At 50.2% G+C, this 25,319-nt stretch overlaps 1 protein-coding gene across 1 annotated transcript in view; it reads left to right on the top strand.

Annotated features, from left to right (window-relative positions):
* ARAP3 (ArfGAP with RhoGAP domain, ankyrin repeat and PH domain 3) overlaps positions 1-25,044 on the top strand; it is a 57,562-nt gene extending 32,518 nt beyond the window's left edge. Inside the window, 18 exon segments of the mRNA XM_056862301.1 lie at positions 1,164-1,266; positions 2,365-2,566; positions 2,727-2,790; positions 3,536-3,699; positions 5,063-5,275; positions 9,632-9,737; positions 13,298-13,445; positions 13,540-13,608; positions 14,559-14,633; positions 15,251-15,365; positions 15,562-15,690; positions 17,310-17,443; positions 18,352-18,434; positions 19,135-19,170; positions 19,565-19,628; positions 21,671-21,808; positions 22,461-22,499; positions 24,433-25,044. Of these exon segments, the coding sequence (XP_056718279.1) occupies positions 1,164-1,266; positions 2,365-2,566; positions 2,727-2,790; positions 3,536-3,699; positions 5,063-5,275; positions 9,632-9,737; positions 13,298-13,445; positions 13,540-13,608; positions 14,559-14,633; positions 15,251-15,365; positions 15,562-15,690; positions 17,310-17,443; positions 18,352-18,434; positions 19,135-19,170; positions 19,565-19,628; positions 21,671-21,808; positions 22,461-22,499; positions 24,433-25,044 (2,494 nt within the window).
* The last annotated feature ends 275 nt before the right edge of the window (positions 25,045-25,319 follow it).

Raw genomic sequence — 25,319 nt, 5'->3', positions numbered from 1 at the left:
ATGATACTACCTGGATTATTGCTTTTTAGTGATATTCCAGGTTACGGTTAGCCTTCATTTAAAAAATGGTTAGACAGTGGCATTGAATCCAGCTGGACATTTAAAGCCAAATTCTGTAGGAGTCAGGTCATGCTTACGTAGCTGAGGAAGGGGTTGCACAGTGAGACAGGAGCGGAGAGGAACCAGCTGGATATTCGGAGGTGGGGGGACTTTTACAGTAAGAGTTCAACAGTGGAATCAGCAAAGGCTGGACAAGCATTTGTCAGGGATGTTCTAGGTCCGTGTTGGCGAACCTATGGCATGGGTGCCGGACTTGACATGCCGAGCCCTCTCTGTGGGCACGTGTGGGTAAGTTGAGCAGCCATCGCGTCTGCCTTCCCTTTACTCCCGCTGCAGAGCAGTTCAAACCACTCCCCTTCCCTGGACTGCCCGCTGCCCAGCTTAGGGGCTTTGAACAAACATTAATTGTTCAAAAGCATGCCAAATGCAAACTTTTACCTTTCAATAAAAAGTTGTTTGTATCATTGAAAGCTCTGTTATTGTGTTTTTCTTTTAAAGCAAAAGATGTTAATAATGTATGTGTTGTTTTTTCTAAACTAAAACCTCAGTATTCAGGTTAAATTGCCGTGTTGGCACTTTGCTATAAATAAGGGGGTTTGGGGTTGCAGTTTGGGCACTCGGTCTCTAAAAGGTTCGCAATCACTGTTCTAGGTGATCCTGCATTGAGCAGCGGGTTGGACTACATGTCCTGTATGGCCCTTTCCAACTCTATGATTCTAAGATGCAAGGATATCAATTTTTTATTACTGTTTAGAATAGCCACAGTCCCCTCCCCAAAATCAGAGCCAAAGTCCCCCTCCCAAAAAAAAAAATCAGAACAGGGCCATGACATTTAGGGAGGGGTAAATGACTTTATTCCTGCACCATACTCCCAGTGCAAATTCTCCCCCAATCCAGAGCTACTATTTGCCCCACAGGCAGAACATTTTGGCTCCACTGCCTACCTGGGAAGTTAGATGTTGGCTGAAATAAACCCTTGATCTGATCCTGGAGGCCTTTCCTTGCACTCTTCTTTCTCTTCTGGCCTGCTTTGTCTTGTCCAGGGCGGGCCTGAGAGGAAGGAATGGCTCTGCCCTCTGTGACCCCTTCGCTTGCCCCAGCAGGTTTCCCTTCACACTGGAGCTGTATCTGAGCAGCGATCGAGTGCAGCCACTGGGGGCGGACGGGCCGGACACGTTGCAGTCCTGGGCCAGTGCCATTGGCAAGGTAATGGGAGGAGACGGGAGCACCTTCCTGCCCAAGTCATATCTTGCTCTCCGGAGCACAGGCTCCTCCTCTTTCCATCCATCCTGCCCTGGAAGCCCCCATGTGCAAGGTGGGTTGTCTTTTGCCCACCTTCTCTCCCCGTCAGCCCTGCTTCATCCTATACAAGGGACCTCTGGTCAGGCTTCCCCATTTGACCCCTCCATACATCAGCTGGAGGGCGAGAGGTCAGACTCCTCCATGAATCAGCTGGAGGGTGATAGGTCAGACCCCCCCCATACATCAGCTGGAGGGCGAGAGGTCAGACCCCTCCATGCATCAGCTGAAGGGCGAGGGGTCACACCCGTCCATGCATCAGCTGCAGGGCAAGAGGTCAGACTGCTTTACGCATCAGCTGGAGGGCGAGAGGTCAGACTGCTCCATGCATCAGCTGGAGGGCGAGGGGTCAGACCGCTCCACGTATCAGCTGGAGGGTGAGAGGTCAGACCGCTCCACGCATCAGCTGGAGGGCGAGAGGTCAGACCGCTCCATGCATCAGCTGGAGGGCGAGAGGTCAGACCCCACCACCCATCAGCTGGAGGGCGAGAGGTCAGACACCTCCGTGCATCAGCTGGAGGGTGAGAGGTCAGACCGCTCCACACATCAGCTGGAGGGTGAGAGGTCAGACCGCTCCACACATCAGCTGGAGGGCGAGAGGTCAGACCCCTCCATGCATCAGCTGAAGGACAAGAGGTCACACCCGTCCATGCATCAGCTGGAGGGCGAGGGGTCAGACCGCTCCACGCATCAGCTGGAGGGTGAGAGGTCAGACCACTCCATGCATCAGCTGGAGGGTGAGAGGTCAGACCGCTCCACGCATCAGCTGGAGGGTGAGAGGTCAGACCGCTCCACGCATCAGCTCCACGCATCAGCTGGAGGGTGAGAGGTCAGACCCCACCACCCATCAGCTGGAGTGCGAGAGGTCAGACACCTCCATGCATCAGCTGGAGGGTGAGAGGTCAGACCTCTCCGTGCATCAGCTGGAGGGCGAGGGGCCAGCCAGCCTGGGTGCCCCCTTCCTTTGAGAGAGCCTCTCTGGATCCGACTCCTCCTTCCTTGCAGTGGTTCACCCCTCTCTGCTGTCACTGCCTGCTGAGCTACGAGTTCCAGCGGGTGGGCAGGCTAAGCTACAAGTCCATGCTGAATCCCGACCAGTGGCTGCAAGGCTTCTTCGTCCTCCAGAAGTCCCACCTCTTCATCTGCCCCAAGGAAGGGGAGGGAGCCACCGAGGACAGCATCAATCTGCGGCAGCTGCAGGAGCTTAGTGAGTGTGGCCCCGGCCCGGCCCGTACCCCCGCGTCAGGCGCGCTGCTCTCTGGCCGGCTGGAAGTGAACGGAGGATTCGGGAGGGGGGTTTAGCTCAAGGCGTGAGGTTCATGCCCTTCTCCGCAGGACCCTGGATTGTTTTCTCCGTCTCTTTGCAGGTGTGGTCCCTCTTGCTGAAGATCCAGAGAAGAAGGAAATGCTGGTCCTCGTGGAGATGGGGCGGTGAGCTGTGTGAGGAGAAGGGAGGAGGAAGGGTCTGTAGATAGCTTAAGCCCAGTGATGGAGGCAGGGAAATAGCATCCCGGAGCTGGCTCTGGGCAGAAAAATCGAGCAGCCTCTGTCATTCCGGGGCTTTCTGTTACCTTTCCATTTAGATGAAGCCAGTTTTCCTTTACCTGCAGTCTTCCAGTCCTGTAGGGGGGCATTCTGTTGGCCAGGTAGAGCCCAAGTGGTAGAGAAGAAAGCTGCCGCTGGAAGGGGCGCAAGAGCGAAGACCTGCTCACACATTTTTATTTATTTATTTATTATTCAAATTTATAGCCCACTCTCATTCCCAGCCGAGGCCGAGCTCAGGGCAGGTAACAGCCTTTAAAATACATAAAACCATAGCACAATAATTTAAAACGTCACGTTAAAACCATAAACCAGATGGCCTTAAAAACAACTCAGACACCACAGTGTAACTGGGTATACCCCACAGTGTAACACAGGAGTCACAACGGCAGGTCAACCCCACCCCAGATGTCAAGAGTCAGGGGGAAGGATGGGGAAGCCAGTCATGATGGATAAACTTGCGGCTGCCCTCAGTTGTAGGCCAGGCGGAATAGCTCCATAAGGTCCCACAGGGCCCTGATGGCACCAGGAAGGCCATTCCACCGAAAAAGCCCTGGCCCTTGTTGAGGATGGCCGCACACTCTTCGAAAACCCTGCCGCGCCTTCCAATTCAGACGGGGCTCTTCGCTTTCAGGACCTTTCATCTCCAAGGGGCCTCTCGGCTGGACTTCTCGGCATGGTGCGTTGCAATCCAGGCCTCGGCAGGAGGCCAAGGGAACGCCTTGCGGGACCAGCAGCTCAGCCGGAGCGGCATCCCCATCATCGTGAACAGCTGCATTGCCTTCATCACCCAGTATGGTGAGTGGCCCCTCCGAGTCCCCACCTGTCAGGCGAACATCATTTGCACCATCATCCAGAGCTCAACCCCATCATCCAGAGCTCAACCCCAAAGCGCTCTTTAAAGTTTTCGCTACTGATGTTCTGAAGAAAGCTGTAGGGGTTTTTTAAAAAACTTATCAGTGGTGGAGTTCCTATTGTGGAAGAAAAAAGGAGGGGAATAAAACCCAACCTAAAAACAAAAGCTGGGTACCCAAGGTTGGGTGAAAGGAAAATATATATAAGTCTATCTATAAATACTGAAAGTATAATTTGTTAGAAGCGCTATATAAAAGTTAAAATTATTTAGAAAGCATTAAAATAGCACAATGGCATTTCCCGAGGTTGATAACTATAACCACATACCAAACGCGTTTCGGCCTATGGGGTCTTCATCAGTGGTTAATTAAAACCCTTTGTTAAACCTGCACACGTTTACAGAAATACATTAATGAATACAAATACAAACAGCTCAAACCCAACCAGGCATGTGTATATGTTGTAAATTCTATAACCAATTACTCAAACATCTGGTATAATAGGTTCTTGTTGTAATACTGGTTAGTATAAGTCTCTCAAATACTATGTGTGCAGGTATCAACTTAGCACACACCTAGGTTGATACCTGCACACATAGTATTTGAGAGACTTATACTAACCAGTATTACAACAAGAACCTATTATACCAGATGTTTGAGTAATTGAGAATAGAATTTACAACATATACACATGCCTGGTTGGGTTTGAACTGTTTGTATTCATTAATGTATTTCTGTAAAGGTGTGCAGGTTTAACAAAGGGTTTTAATTAACCACTGATGAAGGCCCCATAGGCCGAAACACGTTTGGTATGTGGTTATAGTTATCAACCTCAGGAAATGCCATTGTGCTATTTTAATGCTTTTAAATAATTTTAACTTTTATATAGCGCTTCTAATAAATTATACTTTCATTATTTATACATAGGAGTTCCTATTGTGTTCAGTGTCCTGAAATACAGAGGCCTGTAGGGTTTTCAAGGCAAGAGATGGACATGGGTGGTGTGCCATTTCCTTCCTCTGTGTAGCAACCCTAGACTTCCTTGGTGGTCTCCCATCCAAGTACTAACCAGGGCCAATCCTGCTTAGCTACCAAGAGCTGACGAGATCGGGCCAGCATGAGCCATCCAGGTCGGGGCCTTTGGATGGTACCAGCTATAGATTAAAATCAATACTGTACTATATTTCCTTGGGCAATTCCTTGTGGAATCTTTCTATCTCAGTTTCTTTTTGTGCATGCACACACTCATACACCCACAATTTCCCCACGGGAGTCTTTTTCAGTCCCTCCCCCTGCTTCTTCGTTAGGGTTGCGACATGAAGGTGTTTATCGGAAGAACGGAGCCAAATCTCGCATCAAGGCTCTGATGGAGGAGTTCCGACGTGACGCCCGAAATGTCAAGTTGCGCATCAGTGATAACTTCATTGAGGATGTGACGGATGTGCTGAAGAGGTTCTTTCGGGAGCTGGAGGATCCTGTGTTCACCTTACACCTACACCCCCAGTGGCAAGAAGCTGCAGGTATCAATCTTCTCCTGGGATTGCAGCCAGATAATGGAGTCTGTCTTCATACCCCCCATCCAAAGCGTGGTGGGCCCATGGAACACAGAGGCCCAGTTTGGTAGTATTTGCATGAGCGATTTAAGAAGTTGGACCTACTGGTTTGAATCTCAAGATTGGGGGTAAATTATGGCGAGCTACCAGTTACTCTGTTTGCAAGCATCCTGGACAAAGGTAATTCTTTAATTACCAGGTACTTGTAATTAATTTAATTACCAGGTTTAAAAAAAGGTAAAGGTCCCTTGTGCAAACACTGGGTCATTCCTGACCCATGGGGTGACATCACATCCCGACGTTTACTAGGCAGACTTTGTTTACGGGGTGGTTTGCCAGTGCCTTCCCCAGTCATCTTCCCTTTACCCTCAGCAACCTGGGTACTCATTTGACCGACCTCGGAAGGATGGAAGGCGGAGTCAGCCCTGAGCTGGCTACCTGAAACCATCTTCCATTGGGATCGAACTCAGGTTGTGAGCAGAGCTTGGACTGCAGTACTGCAGCTTACCACTCTGCGACACGGGAGCCCACCAATAAATGTTGGTTAAGATTACTCTTTGGGTTCCGTTGTTTATCCTGGAACTAACCGTACTTAGCACCTTTCTGGTGCATTTTCCCAAACATTTCCACCAATTCAGAGATCATTACTATAAAGTTATGAGAAACACAGAGTCTGTTAACAGGGGAGCTGAACATGGAAGTTTAGCAGGGAGACTTTGAAGGGGAGCATGAGAGAACCCCAGAGACAAAGCTTCTTGAAAAAGGACACTCAAGCTGAGTATCAGGGTGAAGAAGGCAGAATGCCACATTCTTCTTCTTGGTAGAGGAATCTGCAGAGTTTCATGTAAGCAGCCTATTTTAAGTCTTAACACCTTTAAACAGCTAATGCAATGGCAAACCACCTCTGAATGTCTCTTGCCTTGAAAACCCCATAAGGGGTCACCATAAGTGGGCTGTGACTTGACAGCGAGAGAGAGAGAGAGGACCGAGAGAACTTTTTATCCCTCTCCCAAAATACTAGAAGTTGGGGGCATCAGATGAAGTTGATGGGTGATAGATGCCGGCTGGACAAAAGGAAATACTTATTATTAAAATGTGGAATTTGCTCCCATTGGATGTAGTGCAGGCCGAGAGAATGGATGGCTAAGAGGGAGACAGTTTCATGGAGGACAGGTCCATCAATGGCTACTAGCCATAGAGAATAAAGGGAACCTCCCTATTCAGAGGCAGTAAACCTCTGATACCTAATATGGGGAAGATTTTGCCCTTGATGCCTGCTCTGTTGATCCTCCAGGGCAGCTTGTTGGCCACTGTATGAAGCAGGATGCTGAACTAGATGGACCCTCATTGGTCTGATCCCACAAGGCTGTTCTTATGTTGATTTTATAGCTTCAGCATGCTAGAGCTGAAGAAACCAGCTCGATGCCTTGCTCATTTCACATGGTGGCTGCGCACAGTTTAGCTGCTTTAACTTGGGAGACCCGAGGGCAGGCTTTTAGATTCTGAATAATCAATACATGCTTAATTAGGAATGAATTCAGAAGAGAGCATGAATATCATCTGGTTTCAGATCCATGAACATAAATACTTGCATGCTGGGTTCCATTGCTTACCTGCATCACTTGCTGGTTCCCATTAGCAAAATCAATGAAATAGGATTATTATGGATTTGGTCCCATGGAGTATCTTTTGTTTGCAAATCAGGCACAGATTTTAAGAGCTCAAAGAAGTTGTTGAAAGGTATCAGTAAGGTAACCTTTGGGCCAATTCACTGACCTTGCAAAAGTTTACTTTTTTTCTTACTGACCTTTTTTAAGTTTTAAAAAGGAGAACACATTGCTCAGATAAATTCATTCCTCGTCTATTCGTGTGACCTTGACAAAGGAGGGGGGAAGGCTCTGTCTGGCACGTGTCTCCATTGCAGGTCTGGGTAACTGCAGGTCTTCCTCGGAGAAAATGTTCCCTAGCAAGCCAGGTCTTCTGTCTCACTTGTTCCAGCATGGTGTAGTGGTTAAGAGTGGTGGTTTAGAGCAGTGGACTATGATCTGAAGAACCGGGTTTGATTCCCCACTCCTCCACATGAGCGGCGGAGGCTAATCTGGTGAACCGGGATAGTTTCCCCTCTCCTACACATGAAGCCAGCTGGGTGACCTTGGGCTAGTCACAGTTCTATTAAGTGCTCTCTCAGCCCCACCTACCTCACAGGGTGTCTGTTGTGGGGAAGGGAAGGAGATTGTAAGCTGGTTTGATTCTCCCTTAAGTGGTAGAGAAAGTCGGCATATAAAAACCAACTACTACTACTCCTTCTTCATCTGAGAGGGGGCTGTTTATCCCCTCCATTGAGGACTAGGGAGAAGTCTCGCCTCTGAGTTAACTTGCTGGCTCAGGACCAAATGAGATTTCTTCACTTGCTGCTTCCTTCAGCTTCCAGTAGATGGTGCCAGCAAATCTTCCGCTGCCATTATAGTTAAATGAAACAATTATCTCAGAGAGGTTTGATATATTACCTTATTATTAATTTAGTATTTCACCATTTTAAGCAACTAGACACGGTCTTTGTGCTCCGTGGGATTGTTTTAGTTGGAAAATACCAAATAAAATACGGCAAAAAGAAACAACGCAAGAGATATCCAGGAGCCCCACTGTCATCCACTGTCATTTGGGTGCGGTGGAACACAGTTAGGATGGTGCTGCTGCACTTGTCTTGTTTGTGGGCTTCCTAGAGGCCCCTGGTTGGCCACTGTGGGAACAGACTGCTGGACTTGATGGGCCTTGGTCTGATCCAGCAGGGCCTTTCTTATGTTCTTATGTTCTTAATGTCCTGCTTTGCCACAGGGCGCAAAGAGTGCAATTTGACCCCGTTGGCACTGGCCACATTCTCTCAGTAACACCATTACTAGTTCAGCCAAATGGAGTTCATGCACAAGAAACCACCGTGATTCATTAGATCAAGTAACATTTTTCATACATTGAATAGTCTGCATCATTTATTCTGCTTATATTAAATCTTGTAGAGGCCGTCTATGCTTGGTAATTAGCAGCGTGTTCCAAACTGAATTGCCCCACATATTTTTTTGAGTTTTTCACGCTGAACTGTCATTCAGGAAGCGACTGCGAAGCTGGCGCATACCTGCTTCGCATTTCTTAAGAGCCCTTTTAACACGACCTTTTGTGCTTGCTCCACCCCTGCACCGAAGCATTTACTGAAGGAACCATGAAAAATCACAAACGTGGGCTTAGCTATGCAAACAACCATTTTCAATGGCTATGCAAATGAAGGAGCGAAGGAGCAGGCGAATGGGGGGGATGGAATTTCTCCTTTTGCATCAGGACCATGAATAGGCATTTCAAAGGTCACATTTAAAAAAGGGAGCTTTGAGCAAGCATCAAAAATGACCCTGCATAAGTGGCCAGAGTTCACTCTTTCCTGAGTTTCGCTGCCTCTCTGTTGTCTGGCGTCTTGTTGGGTACCATAGTGTGCAGGGCTCACAAGCCATTCTCCCTTCCCAAATGTCTTACCCTCCAAAACAGTCCATTATGCTTCTTGGTAGGGTTGTCAGCTCTGGGTTGGGAAATACCTAGAGATTTTTGGGGTGGAGGCTGAGGAGGGTGGGGTTTGGGAATGGGAGAGGCTTCAATGGGGTATAATGCCATAGAGTCCGCCTTTCAAAGCATCCATTTTCTCCAGGTGAACTGATCTCTGTCTCCTGGAGATCAGTTGTTATCCCAGGAGAGCTCCAGCCACCATCTGGAGGCTGGAATTCAAAATATAGCACAAAACAATTGTTTCTAAAATAAAGAAACCAAACAATAGCAACTCATGCTATTACAGATATATATTGGAAACATTCAATAACCACAATTCTGGAGCAAAGAAATGTATATCACAATTGGTCTAAGTAAGACCCCAGCTCTCAGCATAAGGCTTTACGATGCAAAATGTAAGCCAAAATGCTCAGTCCTTATTCAGTCCGTATTAATAATTTCAATTTCATAAAGTGCATCAGTAAACCACGGAAACAAGATGTAGAGCTTTATTTGTGGTAGGCAATATGATACTTTGGTAGTAGGGTTGCCAACTAGCAGGTGGTGGCTGGAGATCTCCCGCTATCACAACTGATCTCCAGGCGACAGAGCTCAGTTCCCCTGGAGACAATGGTCACTTTGGCAATTGGACTCTATGGCACTGAAGTCCCTCCCCTCTCCAAACCCCGCCCTCCTCAGCTTCCACCCCCACATTCTCCAGGTACTTCCTAACCTGGAGCTGGCAACCCTATTTGGTGGTATTACCCAGCTTATAATGCTTTGCTCTTTTCCGTCCAGAAATTCCCGAGAAGCCCCGAAGATTGGAGCAGTACAAGAAGCTGATAAGCTACTTGCCTCATGTCAATCACAGGACTCTGGCTGCCCTAATTGGCCACCTGTACCGGTTAGTCCGTCCCCTTCCTTGCCACGTACACAAATGTCATGTCTTGTTTACTAGGACTGATGCATTATGATGCATTATGATGATGCATTAACTTAACCCCATCACTTGCACCACCACCTTTCAGGCACTTGCATTGCTTTGAATTAACCATGGCTGGGATGCTTTTGGGGGGGGAGTTGTAAACACATATTAAAAAGGTAAAGGTCCCCTGTGCAAGCCCCGGGTCATTCCTGATCCATGGGGTGACGTCACATCCCGATGTTTCCTAGGCAGACTTTGTTTGCGGGGTGGTTTGCCCGTGCCTTCCCCAGTCATCTTCCCTTTACCCCCAGCAAGCTGGGTACTCATTTTAAACACATATTGGTCCATGCAACATCCAAAAACAAGAACAGAATCTCTGTAATACCTTCTATTAGGACAAAACCAAACCGACACAAAACATTGCACAAGCCTTTGAGCTCACCAGAGCTTTTCATTAGGCTGGATTTTACAAAAATGTAAAAGTAGGAGGCTGGGTAGCGTTGCCAACCTCCAGGTACTAACTGGAGTTCTCCTGCTGTTACAACTGATCTCCCGCCGATAGAGATCAGTTCACCGGGAGAAAATGGCCACTTTGGCAATTGGACTCTATGGCATTGATGTTCTCCCCTTCTCAAACCCCGCCCTCCTCAGGCTCTGCCGCAAAAACCTCCCACTGGTAGTGAAGAGGACCCTGACAACCACAAGGCCGGGGAGGGGACAGAATTTTCAAGCCACAGTGTAAAGGCCTGAACTTGCTGGGTTTCTCTGCAAAATGCAGGCAGGTGCCTAGGTTAACTTTAGTGCTGGTTTTAGGTTACCGCATGTCCTCTGGGAAGAAGAAGCAAGTGATGGAGTCCACTCTTTGCCCACTCATTGAACATACAAAAGCCAGTAAAAATGTGGCTTTAACCGATTCTATGCCTTGTGCATCCTGTTAAATTTATCTCAATTATTTTAAATATAAAGACTACCAGGTGGTTTGTTTTCCTTTTGCTCTCAGCCTGCAAGGGAACAGTGTGTCTCGATTGGTGGTCAAAGGCATTCCAGATGGACTTTAGCTGGTCTTCGTATTTCCAAGAAATGTGTGAACAAACAGTTCCCATCCAAACATTCAGTTTACCATGGAAAAGGAAATTGAGGGTAAACTCCCATTTCTTGATACCCTTGTCATCCGTAAAACAAACTTTCAGTTAGGTCACAAGGTCTACCGGAAACCAACTCACACAGATCGCTACTTACACAAAAACTCCAACCACCACCCCCGACAGAAAAGAGGAATAGTCAAAACATTAATGGACCGTGCAAGACGGATCTGTGAACCACAGTTTCTCAAGGAAGAAACTAATCATTTAAATCACGCACTGCTAGCAAACGGCTATTCCAAGAATGAAATCAGAAGGGCCATTAAACCAAACAAAAATCAGAAAACTCAGGAAAAACAGTCTCCCATAGGAAAGGTATTCTTGCCATTTATTAAAGGAGTCATTGATAGGATGGAGAAACTTTTGAAAAAACATAACCTACAAACAGTGTTTAAACCCACCAAGAAAATACAACAAATGCTACGATCAGCAAAAGACAAAAGAGACCCCCTCACCTCTGCAGGAGTATGTCGTATACCTTGCAGCTGTGGAGAAGTTTACATCGGGACCACAAAACGCAGCATACAAACAAGGATAAAAGAACATGAAAGATACTGCAGACTTGGCCAACCTGAGAAATCAGCAGTGGCTGAACATGGACTGACACAAACAGGACACAGGGTCTTATTCCAAGACACTGAAAGACTGGACAATTCTACCAACTATTTTGTCAGATTGCACAGAGAAGCCATTGAAATTCATAAACATCAGCACAACTTTAACAGAAAAGAAGAAGAGTTTAAGAATGAATAAGGCTTGGCTTCCTGCCCTGAAAAACCTCCAGACTAACAAAGGCTACAGTCAACAATAGCCATGCAGATTAGCTTTGGATTTCACACATTAACAGATCACTTCAGGATACAATGGTTCCATATTAACATACCACACCCTCATTAGTACATTATCTTGATACTTACGGGACAATGATTAGCACATTACTTCTGCAGGACAGTACTCAACTCAAACCCAACCCCTCTCTGACTCTTCCTACACACTTGACACTGAGAGACACTGTCCTTCAGTGTTACTCCTCTGAAGATGCCTGCCACAGCTGCTGGCGAAACGTCAGGAAAGAAAATTCCAAGACCACGGTTACACAGCCAGGATAACCTACAAGAACCAGTGCCCACCAGACTGCTGATTCATCTCAGAGAACGCACCGTAACCTGACACCAGCAATAAAACTAAGCTGTCTTCCTGCATGCATCTCACTGAGGATGTTTGCAAGGTCATAGGCTGAAAATTCTGTTTCCCACCCCTCTGTCTTCTTAAATTTCATAATATCCAGCCTGATGAAGAGTTCAGGTGATCTCCGAAGCTTGCACAAATATTTTGCGTCAGTTTGGTTGGATGTTCTTGTTTTTTGAGGAGCTTCAACCAGTTCTTCTAATATGCACATTCCGGAATATAATGTTACGTGGGGGAAGAGGCACAGGAAAGCTGGTGCACGTTCTGCAAAATAAGATTGCTGAATAACCAAACCTGTTGAACTTCTAATATCCTGACTGTGAAAAGGTGAATTGATTGATCTATAAATACATCCGAAGAAAGGGTACTCAAGTGATTGACAGTGCGGTCCTAAGATCACTTTTCTGGAAGTAAGCCCAACTTAATAGATCTGAGTAGACCTACTTAGGATGACACTGTAAGAATTACAGTTGTTTCTGGTTTCTGCACTCAGTCATTCAAAACCTTATTAGTGGTTATGACTCCTGTGCCATTAACGTTTGAAAACATACCTGCTAATGGAGCTTCCTATCATTTGGGGACACTGAGCCAGAACCAAATGTCTGGAGACTGAAAAAATAAACTGCAAAGGTATTTACGTCCCATTGAGCTTTGCATTTTGAATAATGTTCCCTCCATTTGATCCACATCTTGGCAGAAAATTGGCAGAAATTGGGGAAAATATGCTGCCCCTGGTCAGTCTTCTCCAGCCTTCAAGGAAGATACAAGAGCAGGGAAGGCTTTAGAGGGAAGAACATCTCTGCGTACCTTTTTGAACAGCCCATGGAAGCAGGAGATGAGGGCAGGAATCAGCCGAAAGAGAGTGCCTCCCTTAGGGGAGGGGCTGTGGCTCAGTGGTAGAGCATCTGCTTGGCATGCAGAAGGTCCCAGGCTCAATCCCCAGCATCTCCAGTTAAAGGGACTACTCAAGTAGGTGATGTGAAAGACTTCTGCCTGAGACGCTGGAGAACCACTGCCAGTCTGAGTAGATGATACTGACTTTGATGGACCAAGGGTCTGAGTCAGTATAAGGCAGCTTTACATGTTCATGGATCCCTTTTCTGATGCGAGATCAGGGAATGTATCCAGGTTCCACTTCTGCTGCCCACTCAAGTCCATCCTGCCCGCTAGCTTTCAGAACGACAGACAGCCTTTCTCTTCTGACTTCAGGGTTCAGAAATGTGCTGACCTCAACCAGATGAACACCAAGAACCTGGCTCTGCTCTTCGCACCCAGCCTCTTCCAGACTGACGGCAAAGGGGAGCACGAGGTCAAGGTGATGGAGGACCTGATTGACAACTACGTCCACATCTTCAATGTGAGAGAACACCCAGTGAACCACCACCACCCCAATCCAGCTGCACGGAGGCTTCTGCCCGCACACTCACTGCCTCTCTTTTCCTGCCCCACAGATCGACGAGGACCGGGTGTCGCAGATGGACTTGGAGAACAGCTTGATTACTACCTGGCGGGATGTGCAGGTCCTGCCCTTCTTCCTGACTACCCTTCCACTTCTTTCTCCGTAGATGTTCTGGCGACAGCAGGTGCCAAAGGCCTGGATCCACAAGGCCCCCTCACCTTCCCTGTCTGCCTGTAGTCAGGTCTGGTCTTTAGGCAGCCACTGTAGCCCCTGGAACTACTTAGTGTCTGTGTAGTACCATCAGAGAGCCAGCGTGGTGTAGAGGTTAAGAGCAGTGGTTTGGAGGTGTGGACTCTGATCTGGAGAACCAGGTTTGATTCCCCACTCTTCCACATAAACGGTGGATGCTAATCTGGTGAGCCGGGTTGGTTTCCCCACTCCTACACATGAAGCCAGCTGGGTGACCTTGGGCTAGTCACAGTTCTGTTAGAGCTCTCTCAGCCCCACCTACCTCACACAGTGTCTGTTGTGGGGAAGGGAAGGGAAGGTGATTGTAAGCCAGTTTGAGTCTTCCTTAAGTGGTAGAGAAAGTCGGCATATAAAAACCAACTCTTCTTCTCCTCCTCCTCCAAAAAATCTTGTTGGTCACTAAGGTGTTCCTGGATTCGAATCTAGCCGTTCTACTGCAGACCAACACGGCTGCTACCCTCTGAAACGATCTTCACTGGAAAGCAGTGTCTCTTATGAGAGTGGCCCAGATTCAGTTGAGGGTGTTAGGTCTGCAATAGCCCCTTCTCACAAAAGTCATCTTTGCAGTCACTTAGGAAATGGGGGTAAGAGGCGCCCCTGTGCTGGTGCCTGCTGGATCACGCCGGACAGGCCCTGTTTTCCGATTCATCCCCTATTCTCCAGAGCAGTTTAGGAATCCACAGAGAAGGCCGGACTCCCTGCTGGCAGGAGCTGCCCACCTGCTCCCAGTCCACCCGGCAGCCCTCCTTCTTTGCAGGACAGGCCTTCCCGCTTGTCCCAGCTTTTCCATACCTTGCCCCCCCCTTACCTTTCTCCCTGCAGCTCTCTCAGGCTGGCGACCTCATTCTGGAGGCTTACCTGGAGCAGAAGAACCCTGACCGTTGTGTCACTCTTAAGGTGAGCAGGAGACCTTTCAGCAGCCTCCATCCCCGGTGCGGTCGGGTTGTGCGGCACATGGGGCAGCTGCCTTTTCATCCAGGAAGAACCATTGGCCAAAGGGCAGCCGGCTGGTGCGAAAAAACACCGGGGAGGAGCTGGAGTCAGGGGGAAGGGAGAGGAAATCACAGCTCTCATTGAATCATAGAAATGCTCCTGCTTCCTGCTGGTGAGCCGGCATGGTATAGTGGTTAGGAGTGGTGGACTGTCATATGGAGAACTGGGTTTGATTCCCCCCTCCTCCACATGAGCGGCGGATTCTAATTTGGAGAACTGGTTTGTCCCCCCCCCCTCCTCTACATGTAGCTGGCTGGGTGACCTTGAGCTAGTCACAGTTATCTCAGCCTCACCTGCCTCACAAGATGCCTGTTGTGGGGAGGGGAAGGTGATTGTAAGCTGCTTTGAGACTCCTTAAAGGTAGAGAAAAAGCAGGGTATCAAAACCAACTTCTTCTTCTTCTTCTTGGGGGGGATGATGATTGGGGCAGTCCCTTCTCATGTCAGACTCTTGGGGCTCAGGTGAGCACTTGGGGTCCCGAGTTGGCAGGATCTGAACTCTGAACGCCCTTCCCCTTCCAGGTGTCCCCGGTGATGACGGCAGAGGAGCTGACCAATCAGGTGCTGGAGATGCGGAATGTGGCCGCCAGCATGGACCTTTGGCTGACCTTCGAGGTCTTGGAGAACGGTGAGCTAGGTGAGTGGACGAGGCAGGCCATCTCCGTCAGGCCGTGTTGGATGGGGTAGGTGGGGGGCACAGAGGCAGTTCCAAGTTTTGCCGAGCCAGTGATGTGTGCCACAGGCATCTTCTGGCCTTCTGGCAAAGCTCCTGGTACCAGATACCCCCTTTGCCCAGACACTGGATGCCAAGTAAATTCTGGGTTTTTTTTCAGAGCGCCCCCTGCACCCCAAGGAGAAAGTCCTGGAGCAGGCGCTACAGTGGTGCAAGCTGCCCAAACCTGGCTCTGCCTATCTGTTGGTCAAGAAGGTGCCCATCAAGGAGGGCAGCTGCCTCTTTACAGGTGAGCGAGCCCCACCTGTTGGAAGGAGCAGGTGGATTCCCCTCGCCGTCTTGTCGGTATACTGTATAGCCGTGCAGTCTGGAGCTCACAGGTTGGTCGGCAGTGCTTGGAAAGGGAGAGGCCTCTGCCTACCTCTGGGGCAGATGGACCAGTGTCCAAACGGACCCTGAATTGATTTCACTCTCTGCCGAAACTCGGTAGCGTGGAATCGGCTAGTTCTGCCCATCAGGACTTCTAACCTGAGGCCCACCTCCATATACGTTCAGTCTCATTCTCTGGCACGGAGCTCCAGTTCTGTAACCCTGGTCCCATTGCATAGTTCGTTGGACGTCTTATGCCAGGGGTGTCAAACTCAATTGTTACGAGGGCCGGATATGACATAAATGTCCTTTGGTTGGGCCAGGCCATGCCTCTCCAGCCCAGATAGAGAGTGGGGGGTGGCTGCCTCGTGGGCCGCATAAGAGCTCTCAAGGGGCCGGATCCGGCACTCAGGCCTTATGTTTGACACCCCTGTCTTATGCTGTCTGTCTTATGCTGTCTGTCTTATGCTGTCTGTCTTATGCTGTCTGTCTTATGCTGTCTGTCTTATGCTGTCTGATTGCACGGTTTTATATCCTGTAATCTGCCTGGAGTTTCAGCAAGAAAGGCTGGCTGTAAGTAATGTTAATAAATAAACCGTAGAGCCTTTTATGTCTTCTGTAATTTACTCTACAACTGTCCCCATCCCACCTGCATGTGAGCCTGGCCGGGGGCAGGTGGGGCAGGGGGATGATGCTGTTGTCTAGGGATGATGCTGTTGTCTGTTTGAATTCTTCTTCATCAGAGTTTTTCACTGCTGTTGGGGTAATAAAGCACTTTGGCGATAGAGATTTTAAAAATAATACTCTGTCTGGGGGAGGGACCGTAGCTCAGTGGTAGAGCATCTTCTTGGCACACAGAAAGTATTTCTGGAGTGGCCTGAAATCTTTCAGAAAAGCAATAGGCCCCAGGTCTGTTGTGGAGTCCCAGAAGCCTGTTCTGGCCTACATTCAGAGGCAGGGATTCTTCCGATCCCTCTGTAGAAGGTCTCAGAAAGCAGGGTCAGGAGATGCTCCTGCCCTAGTCCTTGGGGAGCTGCTGCCAATCCGAGTAGACGGCGCCAATGATCCGACTCTGCACGAGGCAGTCTCCGAAGCTTGTCTTGGCATCAGATCTTGGGAGAAGAAGAAGAGGAAGAAGAGGTGGTTTTTATATGCCGACTTTCTCTACCACTTAAGGAAGACTCAAACCGGCTTACAATAACCTTCCCTTCCCCTCCTCACAACAGACACCCCGTGAGGTAGGTGGGGCTGAGAGAGCCGCGACTAGCCCAAGGTCACCCAGCTGGCTTCATGTGGAGGAGTGGGGAAACAAATCCAGTTCACCAGATTAGCGTCCGCAGCTCATGTGGAGGAGCGGGGGATCAAACCCGGTTCTCCAGATCAGAGTCCACCGCTCCAAACCACCCCTCTTAACCACTACACCATGCTGGCTCTCCTGGAGGAGGATCTCTGTCTTGGTGGTGGTTCAAATTGTGCTTGTCCTGGCCTCCGTAACTCCAAGCACATCGGTCAGAGGGTGGTGCTTCGCTTCCCCCACAGGTGCCAAACGCGAAAGCCCCAAATGCGGGCTGTTGAAGTGCCGCGAGGATCCACCCAGGCTTCTGGGGAGCAAGTTCCAGGAGCGCTACTTTGTCATCAAGGACCGCAAGCTGCTGCTGCTGAAGGAGAAACGGGTATGTTTATTTTCTTTCAAAGACTCGTAGCCCCACCCGTGTGTTAGAAACAGTAAAAATAAATTAGCGGTTCCAACTTGTCTGGGAAAGGAGGGAAGGTGGCACAGTATAGCCCGATCTTGTCACATCTCGGAAGCTAAGCAGAGCAAGTACTTGGATGGGAGACCACCAAGGAAGGCTCTGCAGAGGAAGGCAATGGTGAACCACCTCTGCTGCTCACTTGCCTTGAAAGCCCCTCGCTGGGGTCGTCATAAGTCAGCTGCAGCTTGATGGCACTTGACACACACACAGAAGGTAAGCAGAATCAATACTTGGATGGGAGACCACCAAGGAAGGCTCTGCAAAGGAAGGCAATGGCAAACCACCTCTGCTGCTCACTTGCCTTGCAAGCCCCTTGCTGGGGCTGCCATAAGTCACTTGGGACTTGACGGTATTTGACTCACACAACTGGGACCCCAACTGAATGAAGAGGAACAAGGGCTCACACTCTTCCTTGTGTGCAAGCGGGTCCCACTTCGTTCCTGGGCATCTTCCTTATGAGACTGGGAAATATATTTGTGTACCTGAGATTAGAGAAAGCTCCTGCCAGTCAGTGTAGATGACAGGGGGCAAGAGGATTGTTAATGGGGAAATGATGAGGTCTCCTTGTGGGGGAGGGGCCACAGCTCAGTGGTAGAGCATCTGCTTGGTATGCAGAAGGTCCCAGGTTCAATCCCCAGCATCTCCAGCTAAAGGGACTAGGCGAGTAGGTGATGTGAAAGACCTCTGCCTGAGACCCTGGAGAGCCACTGCTGGTCTGAGTAGACAATACTGACTCTGATGGACCAAGGGTCTGATTCAGTATAACGCAGCTTCATGTGTTCCTCCGGGAACTGAGACGCCCCCCTCTCGCTCTTCTGCATCCCCAGAGTGCCCGGCCGGAGCGGGAGTGGCTGCTGGACTTGGCGAAGGTTTACATGGGGGTTCGGAAGAAACTGAAGCCACCCTCACAGTAAGTGGGCAGAGGGCCCCCCTGGCAGTGGGGCCAGTGCGCTGGGTGCTTGCTTGGTAGGCAGACCCCCAAACACGATGGCAAAGTTCCTTCACACTACCACTGCTGGGATATTTGTGGTGTCAGGGACATTTGACACCTTCACAGGGGTCGTTTTGGAGGCGTACTGGCAAAACCTGTCACATATCTACCAAAGAAAGCTCTCCAAAGCTCATGCCCTCAAAATATTGTTGATCTCTACACAGCGATTGGACTCTAACCTTTAACATGTATACCTAAGTGCTTCATCTGTGCAGAAAAGGAGCATACAGTTCCAGTGTTGTAGCTTGTACACTCCCATGCTGAGGAGAGCTGGGGTTGATTGATGCTCACAGGCAGAAACACATATGAGTTGCCCACCATGTCTTTTGTTCCATGCACAGCCAGTGTGGTATAGTGGTTTCGTGGAGGCTAATCTGGTGAACTGGGTTGGTTTCCCCACTACTCCACATGAAGCCAGCTGGGTGACCTTGGGCTAGTCACAGCTCTCTTACAGCTCTCTCAGCCTCACCTAACTCACAGGGTGTCTGTTGTGGGGAGGAGAAGGGAAGGTGATTGTAAACCGGTATGCATCTTCCTTAAGTGGTAGAGAAAGTTGGCATGTAAAAACCAACTCTTCTTTTCTTCTCCTTGATTTTGTCTCTTCCTGTCTTTGTTGTAGGTGGAGCTTCACTCTGATCCTAGAAAAACAGCACCTGTGAGTATTTGTTCTGCTTGGCCTCCTTCCTCAATAGAGAGGGCCTCAGCCTGCCATCTCACTCAGCCCCATCACACGGAGGGATAGAAGACATCTCTCACAATAGGCTGGTTTGTCTCCTGGTCCTTGCCCTGGTGCGTGGCCCAAAATGTGCTGCCCCACTCCTCCACATGAGCTGCAGACGCTAATCTGGTGAACCGGGTTGGTTTCGCAACTCCTCCCCATGAAGCCAGCTGAGTGACCGTGGGCTAGTTACAGTTCTCTCAGAACTCTTTCAGCCCCACCTACCTCACAGGGTGTCTGTTGTGGGGAGGCAAAGGGAAGGTTTGATTCTCCCTTAAGTGGTAGAGAAAGTCGGCATATAAAAATGAACTCTTGTTCTTCTCTCCCACAGGTATTTAGCATGCACGGGACAATCTGAGCTTTGGGACTGGACCACCAGCATCCTGAAAGCCCAGGTGGGTACTGAGGAGCAACAGCAAGCAGTAGTCAGCGTATTCCAAAGTTATGCACCTGGGTTTGTTCTCCGGTAAACTGTTAAGGAAATATGTGTGGATGACCCCGATGGGACAGCTTGTCTCGGCCAATGAATTCCTGGGACTGCATGTGCTAATAGCTAGGCAAGCTTAGGAGATCTTACTGCTGTGGCCCATCCTCAGGTATTCCTTGACTGTCCCTCCTTCAGGTGAGAACTTACCTTTGCCAAGTGTTCTCACCATACAGGACAGGCCGTTTCGGGCTCCTTTTTGGAGATACGGCCTTTCCTTGCAAACATATTCTTCAACTTGACAGGGGGGGGGGTGAGAGGAACCATCATAGGGACCCGAGAGGAGGAGGAGGAGAATTGGTTTTTATACCCCGCCTTCCTCTACCATAAGGAGTCCCAAAGCGGCTTGCAATCACCTTCCCTCCTCCTCCGCACAACAGGCACTTTGTGAGGCAGATGGGACAGAGAGAGTTTGGAGAGAACTGTGATTGGCCCAAGGTCACCCATCAGGCTGCATGTAGAGGAGTGGGGAATTGAACCCGGTTCTCCAGATTAGAGTCCGCCGCTCTTAGCCACTACACCACGCAAATCTCAAGAATAAAATGGGAAGGGCAGAGAAAGTGGTGCCTCCCTTCCTGCTCACATGTAGGTCTGCTCACATGTAGGTGTGCCAAAGAGAAAGCATCCAAAGAAGGAGGCTTCTGGATCCGACAGGAAAGGGGGACCCTGGTAGGTGGGGAAGGGGATGGCAGATCGGCTGGACTGTGCCCAGAGTCCTGCTCCACACCCCTTGTTTTCCCCCCTGCGTTCTGGTGCACTTTCCCTGGAAAGCCTGAAGATGCAAGAGTTCCATCGGGGATGCTTCATAATTAAGCATATATTTTTAAATAATTCAAACTTGGCCCTGTGTCCAATAAGAAAACCCTGGATTGGATGGTGTTGCCAAAAAGCCTTTGGGCTTCTTTCTGCTCTTCCTTTATTGAACAAAGCAGCCATTTTCTCCAGGGGAACTGATCTCTGTAGTCTGGAGATGAGTTATAACTCCGGGGGATCCCCAGGTCCCACCTGGAGGCGGGCATCCCAACTTTGTGGGGAGGGGGGTTGTTCAAAGGGTGGGAGTGGGATGCAAGTCACGTTTTTCTCCGTAGTGGGGGTTCCGACTTCCCAATTTGCAAAACTTTGTTTCCCTTTTTGCCTGCCTGTATACCCTCACAGACTGCAGAGTTTTGCTCCACTTACTTGGGCAGTGCCAGAGGAGTCTTCAGAGGTTATATCCTAAGTGGCCACTAGGTGGTGATGGAGGGTCATAAATGCTTGGGGGGTTGCTCAGTTGTAGCTACCTCATCAAGGTGGTTTGAGTGAAAGGTGCTGGTAGGCAAACCTGTTCTTGAGTCCAGGTTGTTTCTTTATTTTATCCTGAGAATAACTCAAATAATATAATTTCCATTTTCCTTGAAATTCCCTAGATGGTCTCCTGTTAACATAATTTGTAAGTTTTGCAATAGATGCATATTCAACAATACAATTAAATTGGGGGCTAGACCTGAGAAGAGTGTTGGGGGGAGGTGTTAATAGCAGGTATGCAGGAACCTGCTTCAGAAAGGAGTCACGGGATGGGGTGTAATGGTTTCCTCCCCCCCCCCTCACACACACACACCATTTTTCTCACCCCAAATGGCCCTGTGGAGCTTCTGTTTGCCTCACTGGAACAGCTCTTTTGAGAACTTTTGCTTAGCAACAAGCCGGGTTGTAGGTGTTCTGTGACATCACAGCATCTCACCCAATGGCAGTGGGGAGGAGAGACTTCCCCGCATTTCAGCTTAGGCCATTAGCATATGAAGGTTTACAGGCCTCCTCATGTGTTTAGATGGAAGAAATGCCGAGACTTCGGAGATGAACCAACTTGGACAAGCTAAAAACGTGCTGGGATTGGCAAGAGACAGGGTGAGCCTGACGTGCAGCGACTGGGAATAGTGAGAAACCTTTCTCCATCTCTCTCTCCCCCTCACTCAGCACGACGGCCTGCGCCCGGTGATCCTGCGCCGACACTCTTCTTCCGACCTGGCCAAGCAGAAGTTTGGCACCATGCCCTTGATCCCTCTGCGAGGAGACAGCACCAATCCCATCATGCTCTCTGCAAACCAGACTCTGGTAAGGCTGGCTCTTTCTGAAGCCCCTGGCTCCGCTCGAGGACCAGGGCCCGGCGCTTGAGGGCACGTTCACGCATCAAGCGTGTTCTTTCACTGGATGCATCCGGGAAAAAAGCTTGTACAGTTCTTGGGAGGTTCTAAGAGGAGCTGAGCTTTTCTCGCCGATTCTCGTTAAAAAGGGGGTTTGCTTCTTCCTGATGCCCCAACAGACCTTTTGAAGGCATTGGGTCTGCTCACTGGTAAGCACCTCCTGCCTGCTCTGCAAAGCAGGTGCCTGAGGTGTTTACTCATGAGCAGAAGTCTTGACCGCGAGGCCTCTACTTGGCCACATCAACCGAGCCTCCCCCAGCCTGCTCTGGGCATTTTACCTCGAGAAGATCAGCTGCTGGCTGGGGAGGGCTCCTTTTCAAGTTGGAGGCCACAACCATCCCTTCACGGGGCGGGGATGGGGAAGCAGCTTCCCTAAGCAAGTCTTTCTCTGCTCTTGGACAGTGCACACCACAGGAGAGTGTTCTAAAGAGAGAGGCTGGACCCCTTTCTCCCAAGGAGAGAGCCTCTCAGGAGCTCTCTGCATGATGCCCCGGCAATTTTCTCTCATGTTTGTCTGTACTGTGGCATGAATGGCTTCTTCTTCTCTCTCTCTCTGTTTCCAGCGGCGTCTGCATACGCGAAGGACATTGTCCATGTTCTTTGTAAGTACCTGAGCATTTCTTACATATTTAGCCAGGGTACATTGGAGTGTATGCCCCCATGTCAGCAGCCATCAGTTGGCACCTCTGGGATGTTTCTGCCCTTCTCCTCAAGCCATTGCTTCTTTGGCTTGGTTCCTTCCACCCATCTGCCCACGCTGGGGGGTACACAGAGGCAGGCTTAGCTGGAGGCCAAAGGAGTCTCTGCCTTGAAGGACACATTTCGGGCTGGATTCGGTGTGGACGCCAGCTCTGATTCCTGGCCCAGCTCTTCTGGGCAGAAGAGGCACCTGGCTGGGTCACCCAGTACTCATGAACACATGAAGCTGCCTTCTACTGAATCAGACCCTGGGTCCATCAAAGTCAGTATTGTCTACTCAGACTGGCTGCGGCTCTCCAGGGTCTCAGGTAGAGGTCTTTCACATCACCTACTTGCCTTGAACTGGAGATGCCGGGGGATTGAACCAGGGATCTTCTCATGCCAAGCAGATGTTCTACCACCGAGCCACAGCCCCTCCCCCAGTAACCCATCACGATTTGCCACACCAGCCTTCCTAGCATGAGTGGGAGCCATACTGGAGCCCAAGTGGGCTCTTGCACAGGCTGGATTAGGCTCTTATATTATTTAGGAGGGACAGGGTGTCTGATGAGTTTGCTGCTCAGGCCCATGACCCCCTCGCCAAAGAGCCAAGCACCATCACCTGGCATATGGGGAGCTTCATTGTCCAAGGAGAGCAGCTGGGAATGGCCGGCCAGTAGCCCTGTGGGGTGCATGGGTCAGGGCAATTGCCGCAGTGGTAGGCGAGGTTTCAGCAGGCAGTCCCTGGCGAGATCTGGGCCATCTTCCTGGTGTGCTTGGGCTGTGCGCGCCAGATAATGAACTAAACTTCCTGGAGCCCCAAACCACACGGGGAGGGCACCAGCCTGCGTTTCCATTGGCGAGAAGAGGCAGGTCAGCCTAGCTCTCCTTTTCCGGCTGGCGCTCAATTGGTGACTTCCTCTGCGTCACAGGCAGAGGGACCCGTGCCTGAGTTCCGAACTGGAGAAGGGTTGTGCTGGCTTACCGGCAGGGACTTGAGCTGTGGCTTGGAGGCTTCACAGTTGACCAGGCAAAGACAGAACGCCAGACTATCTTGACCCGGAAGTTTCATTCTGCTTCCCAGTCCCAGGCTCCAACCATGAGCCCCTGTTTGACTCATAGAACCATAGAGTTGAAAGGGGCCACACAGGCCATCTAGTCTAACCCCCTGCTCAATGCAGGATCAGCCTAGAGCATCCCTGACAACTGCTTGTCCAGCCTCTGCTTAAAGACTTCCAGTGAGGGGGAGCTCACCACCTCCCTAGGTAGCTGATTCCACTGTTGAACAACTCTTACTGTACAAATCTTTTTCCTAATATCCAGCCGGTACCTTTCCTCCTGCAATTTAAACCCATTATTGTGAGTCCTATCCTCTGCTGCCAACAGGAAAAGCTCCCTACCCTCCTCTAAGTGACAGCCCTTCAAATACTTCAAGAGAGTAATCATGTCCCCCCTCAACCTCCTCTTCTCCAGATGAAACATTCCCAACTCCCTCAGCCTTTCCTCGTAGGGCTTGGTCTCCAGGCCCCTGATCGTCCTCGTCGCTCTCCTCTGCACCCGCTCCATTCTGTCCATATCCTTTTTGAGGTGAGGCCTCCAGAACTGCACACTATACTCCAGGTGCGGCCTGAACAATACAGTGTACAGCAGGAATATGACATCTTGCGATTTGGATGTTATGCCTCTGTTGTTTGCATGTGTTGCATAAGACGGTTCCAATGCCAGCCTCAGGCCTGAGGCTCCCAGTGTGAATCCTGAAGTCTCTGGTGCCCAGAATGTGGGAGGAAAGTTCCTTAGAGCACCAGGAGGTCCAATGAAAGGCTGATCACGTTGACGTCTCTTCTCATTCCCTTGCAGCCCATGAAGATGCACCAGGACTCCCTGGAAGAGCAGCAGGAGGCGGCTGAGCCGGAGCCTGTCTATGAGGAGGTGGGCAGCTTCCCCTCTGGGGGGTTCCTGGAGCTCAGCCCTTCCCTGCTGCCTCCTGTGGATCGGACCAAGAAGCCGCCCCCCTGCTCCGAGCCAGCGCCGCCCAGCTCCCTGCCGCCCTGCCCAGCCCCAAGAGCCTCCGGGACGAACTCAGCAAAGGCCCTCTCCCTTGAGAGGGGCCTGTGGCTGGAGCCGGATAAAGCCACCATGATCAGCAGGCTCCCCAGGCACAGGGGGGCGACTCACAGCAGCCCTGCCGAGAGAACGGCCGAGCCACCCCAAAGGGTGCCTGCCCCCAGCAGGGAGCAAGAGCAGCCGCCCGGGGTGCCAGTCCTTCCTCCGGAGACACCGTCTGCCCCGGGCGCTCATGTTGGCGAGACGAGGAAGAAGAAGGTCTCGCTCAGCGACAAACTCATTGAGGAACTGAGCACGGCCATCTTTCAGAAGAACGACGGCCAGGCCTCCCTGCCGCTGGGACCGCAGGGCTTCTCCTCAGCTGCTGGGGACCAAGCCCAGCTGCAAGGGTCTGGCCCCACCTAAATGGGGACTGGGCTCGGCACTGGCTCTGGGCTGTAAGGATGGGTTGGGGGAAGGGGTTGGGGCTGGATTTGCCAGCTGCCCGGCACCAGTGTGGTGCAGACAGGCAGATGAGTCGACAGTCCCAGCCTGTGGCCTTCAGACGTCCTCCCTCTCCTCTCCTATACAAATATTTTATCATCAGATATTTCGTTTGAGGACAAGAAGGGGGTAGAAAAGAGGCAGAGAAAGGAACCCCTCACTGTTCATATCCCTCTGAAATATAGACCATTTACACA

This window comes from Euleptes europaea, chromosome 17 (assembly GCF_029931775.1).
Source record: "Euleptes europaea isolate rEulEur1 chromosome 17, rEulEur1.hap1, whole genome shotgun sequence".
NCBI classification, from domain to species: Eukaryota; Metazoa; Chordata; class Lepidosauria; order Squamata; family Sphaerodactylidae; genus Euleptes; species Euleptes europaea.
The sequence above is the reverse complement of the archived record's forward strand: the minus strand, read 5'-3'. Positions and strand labels throughout refer to the sequence as shown.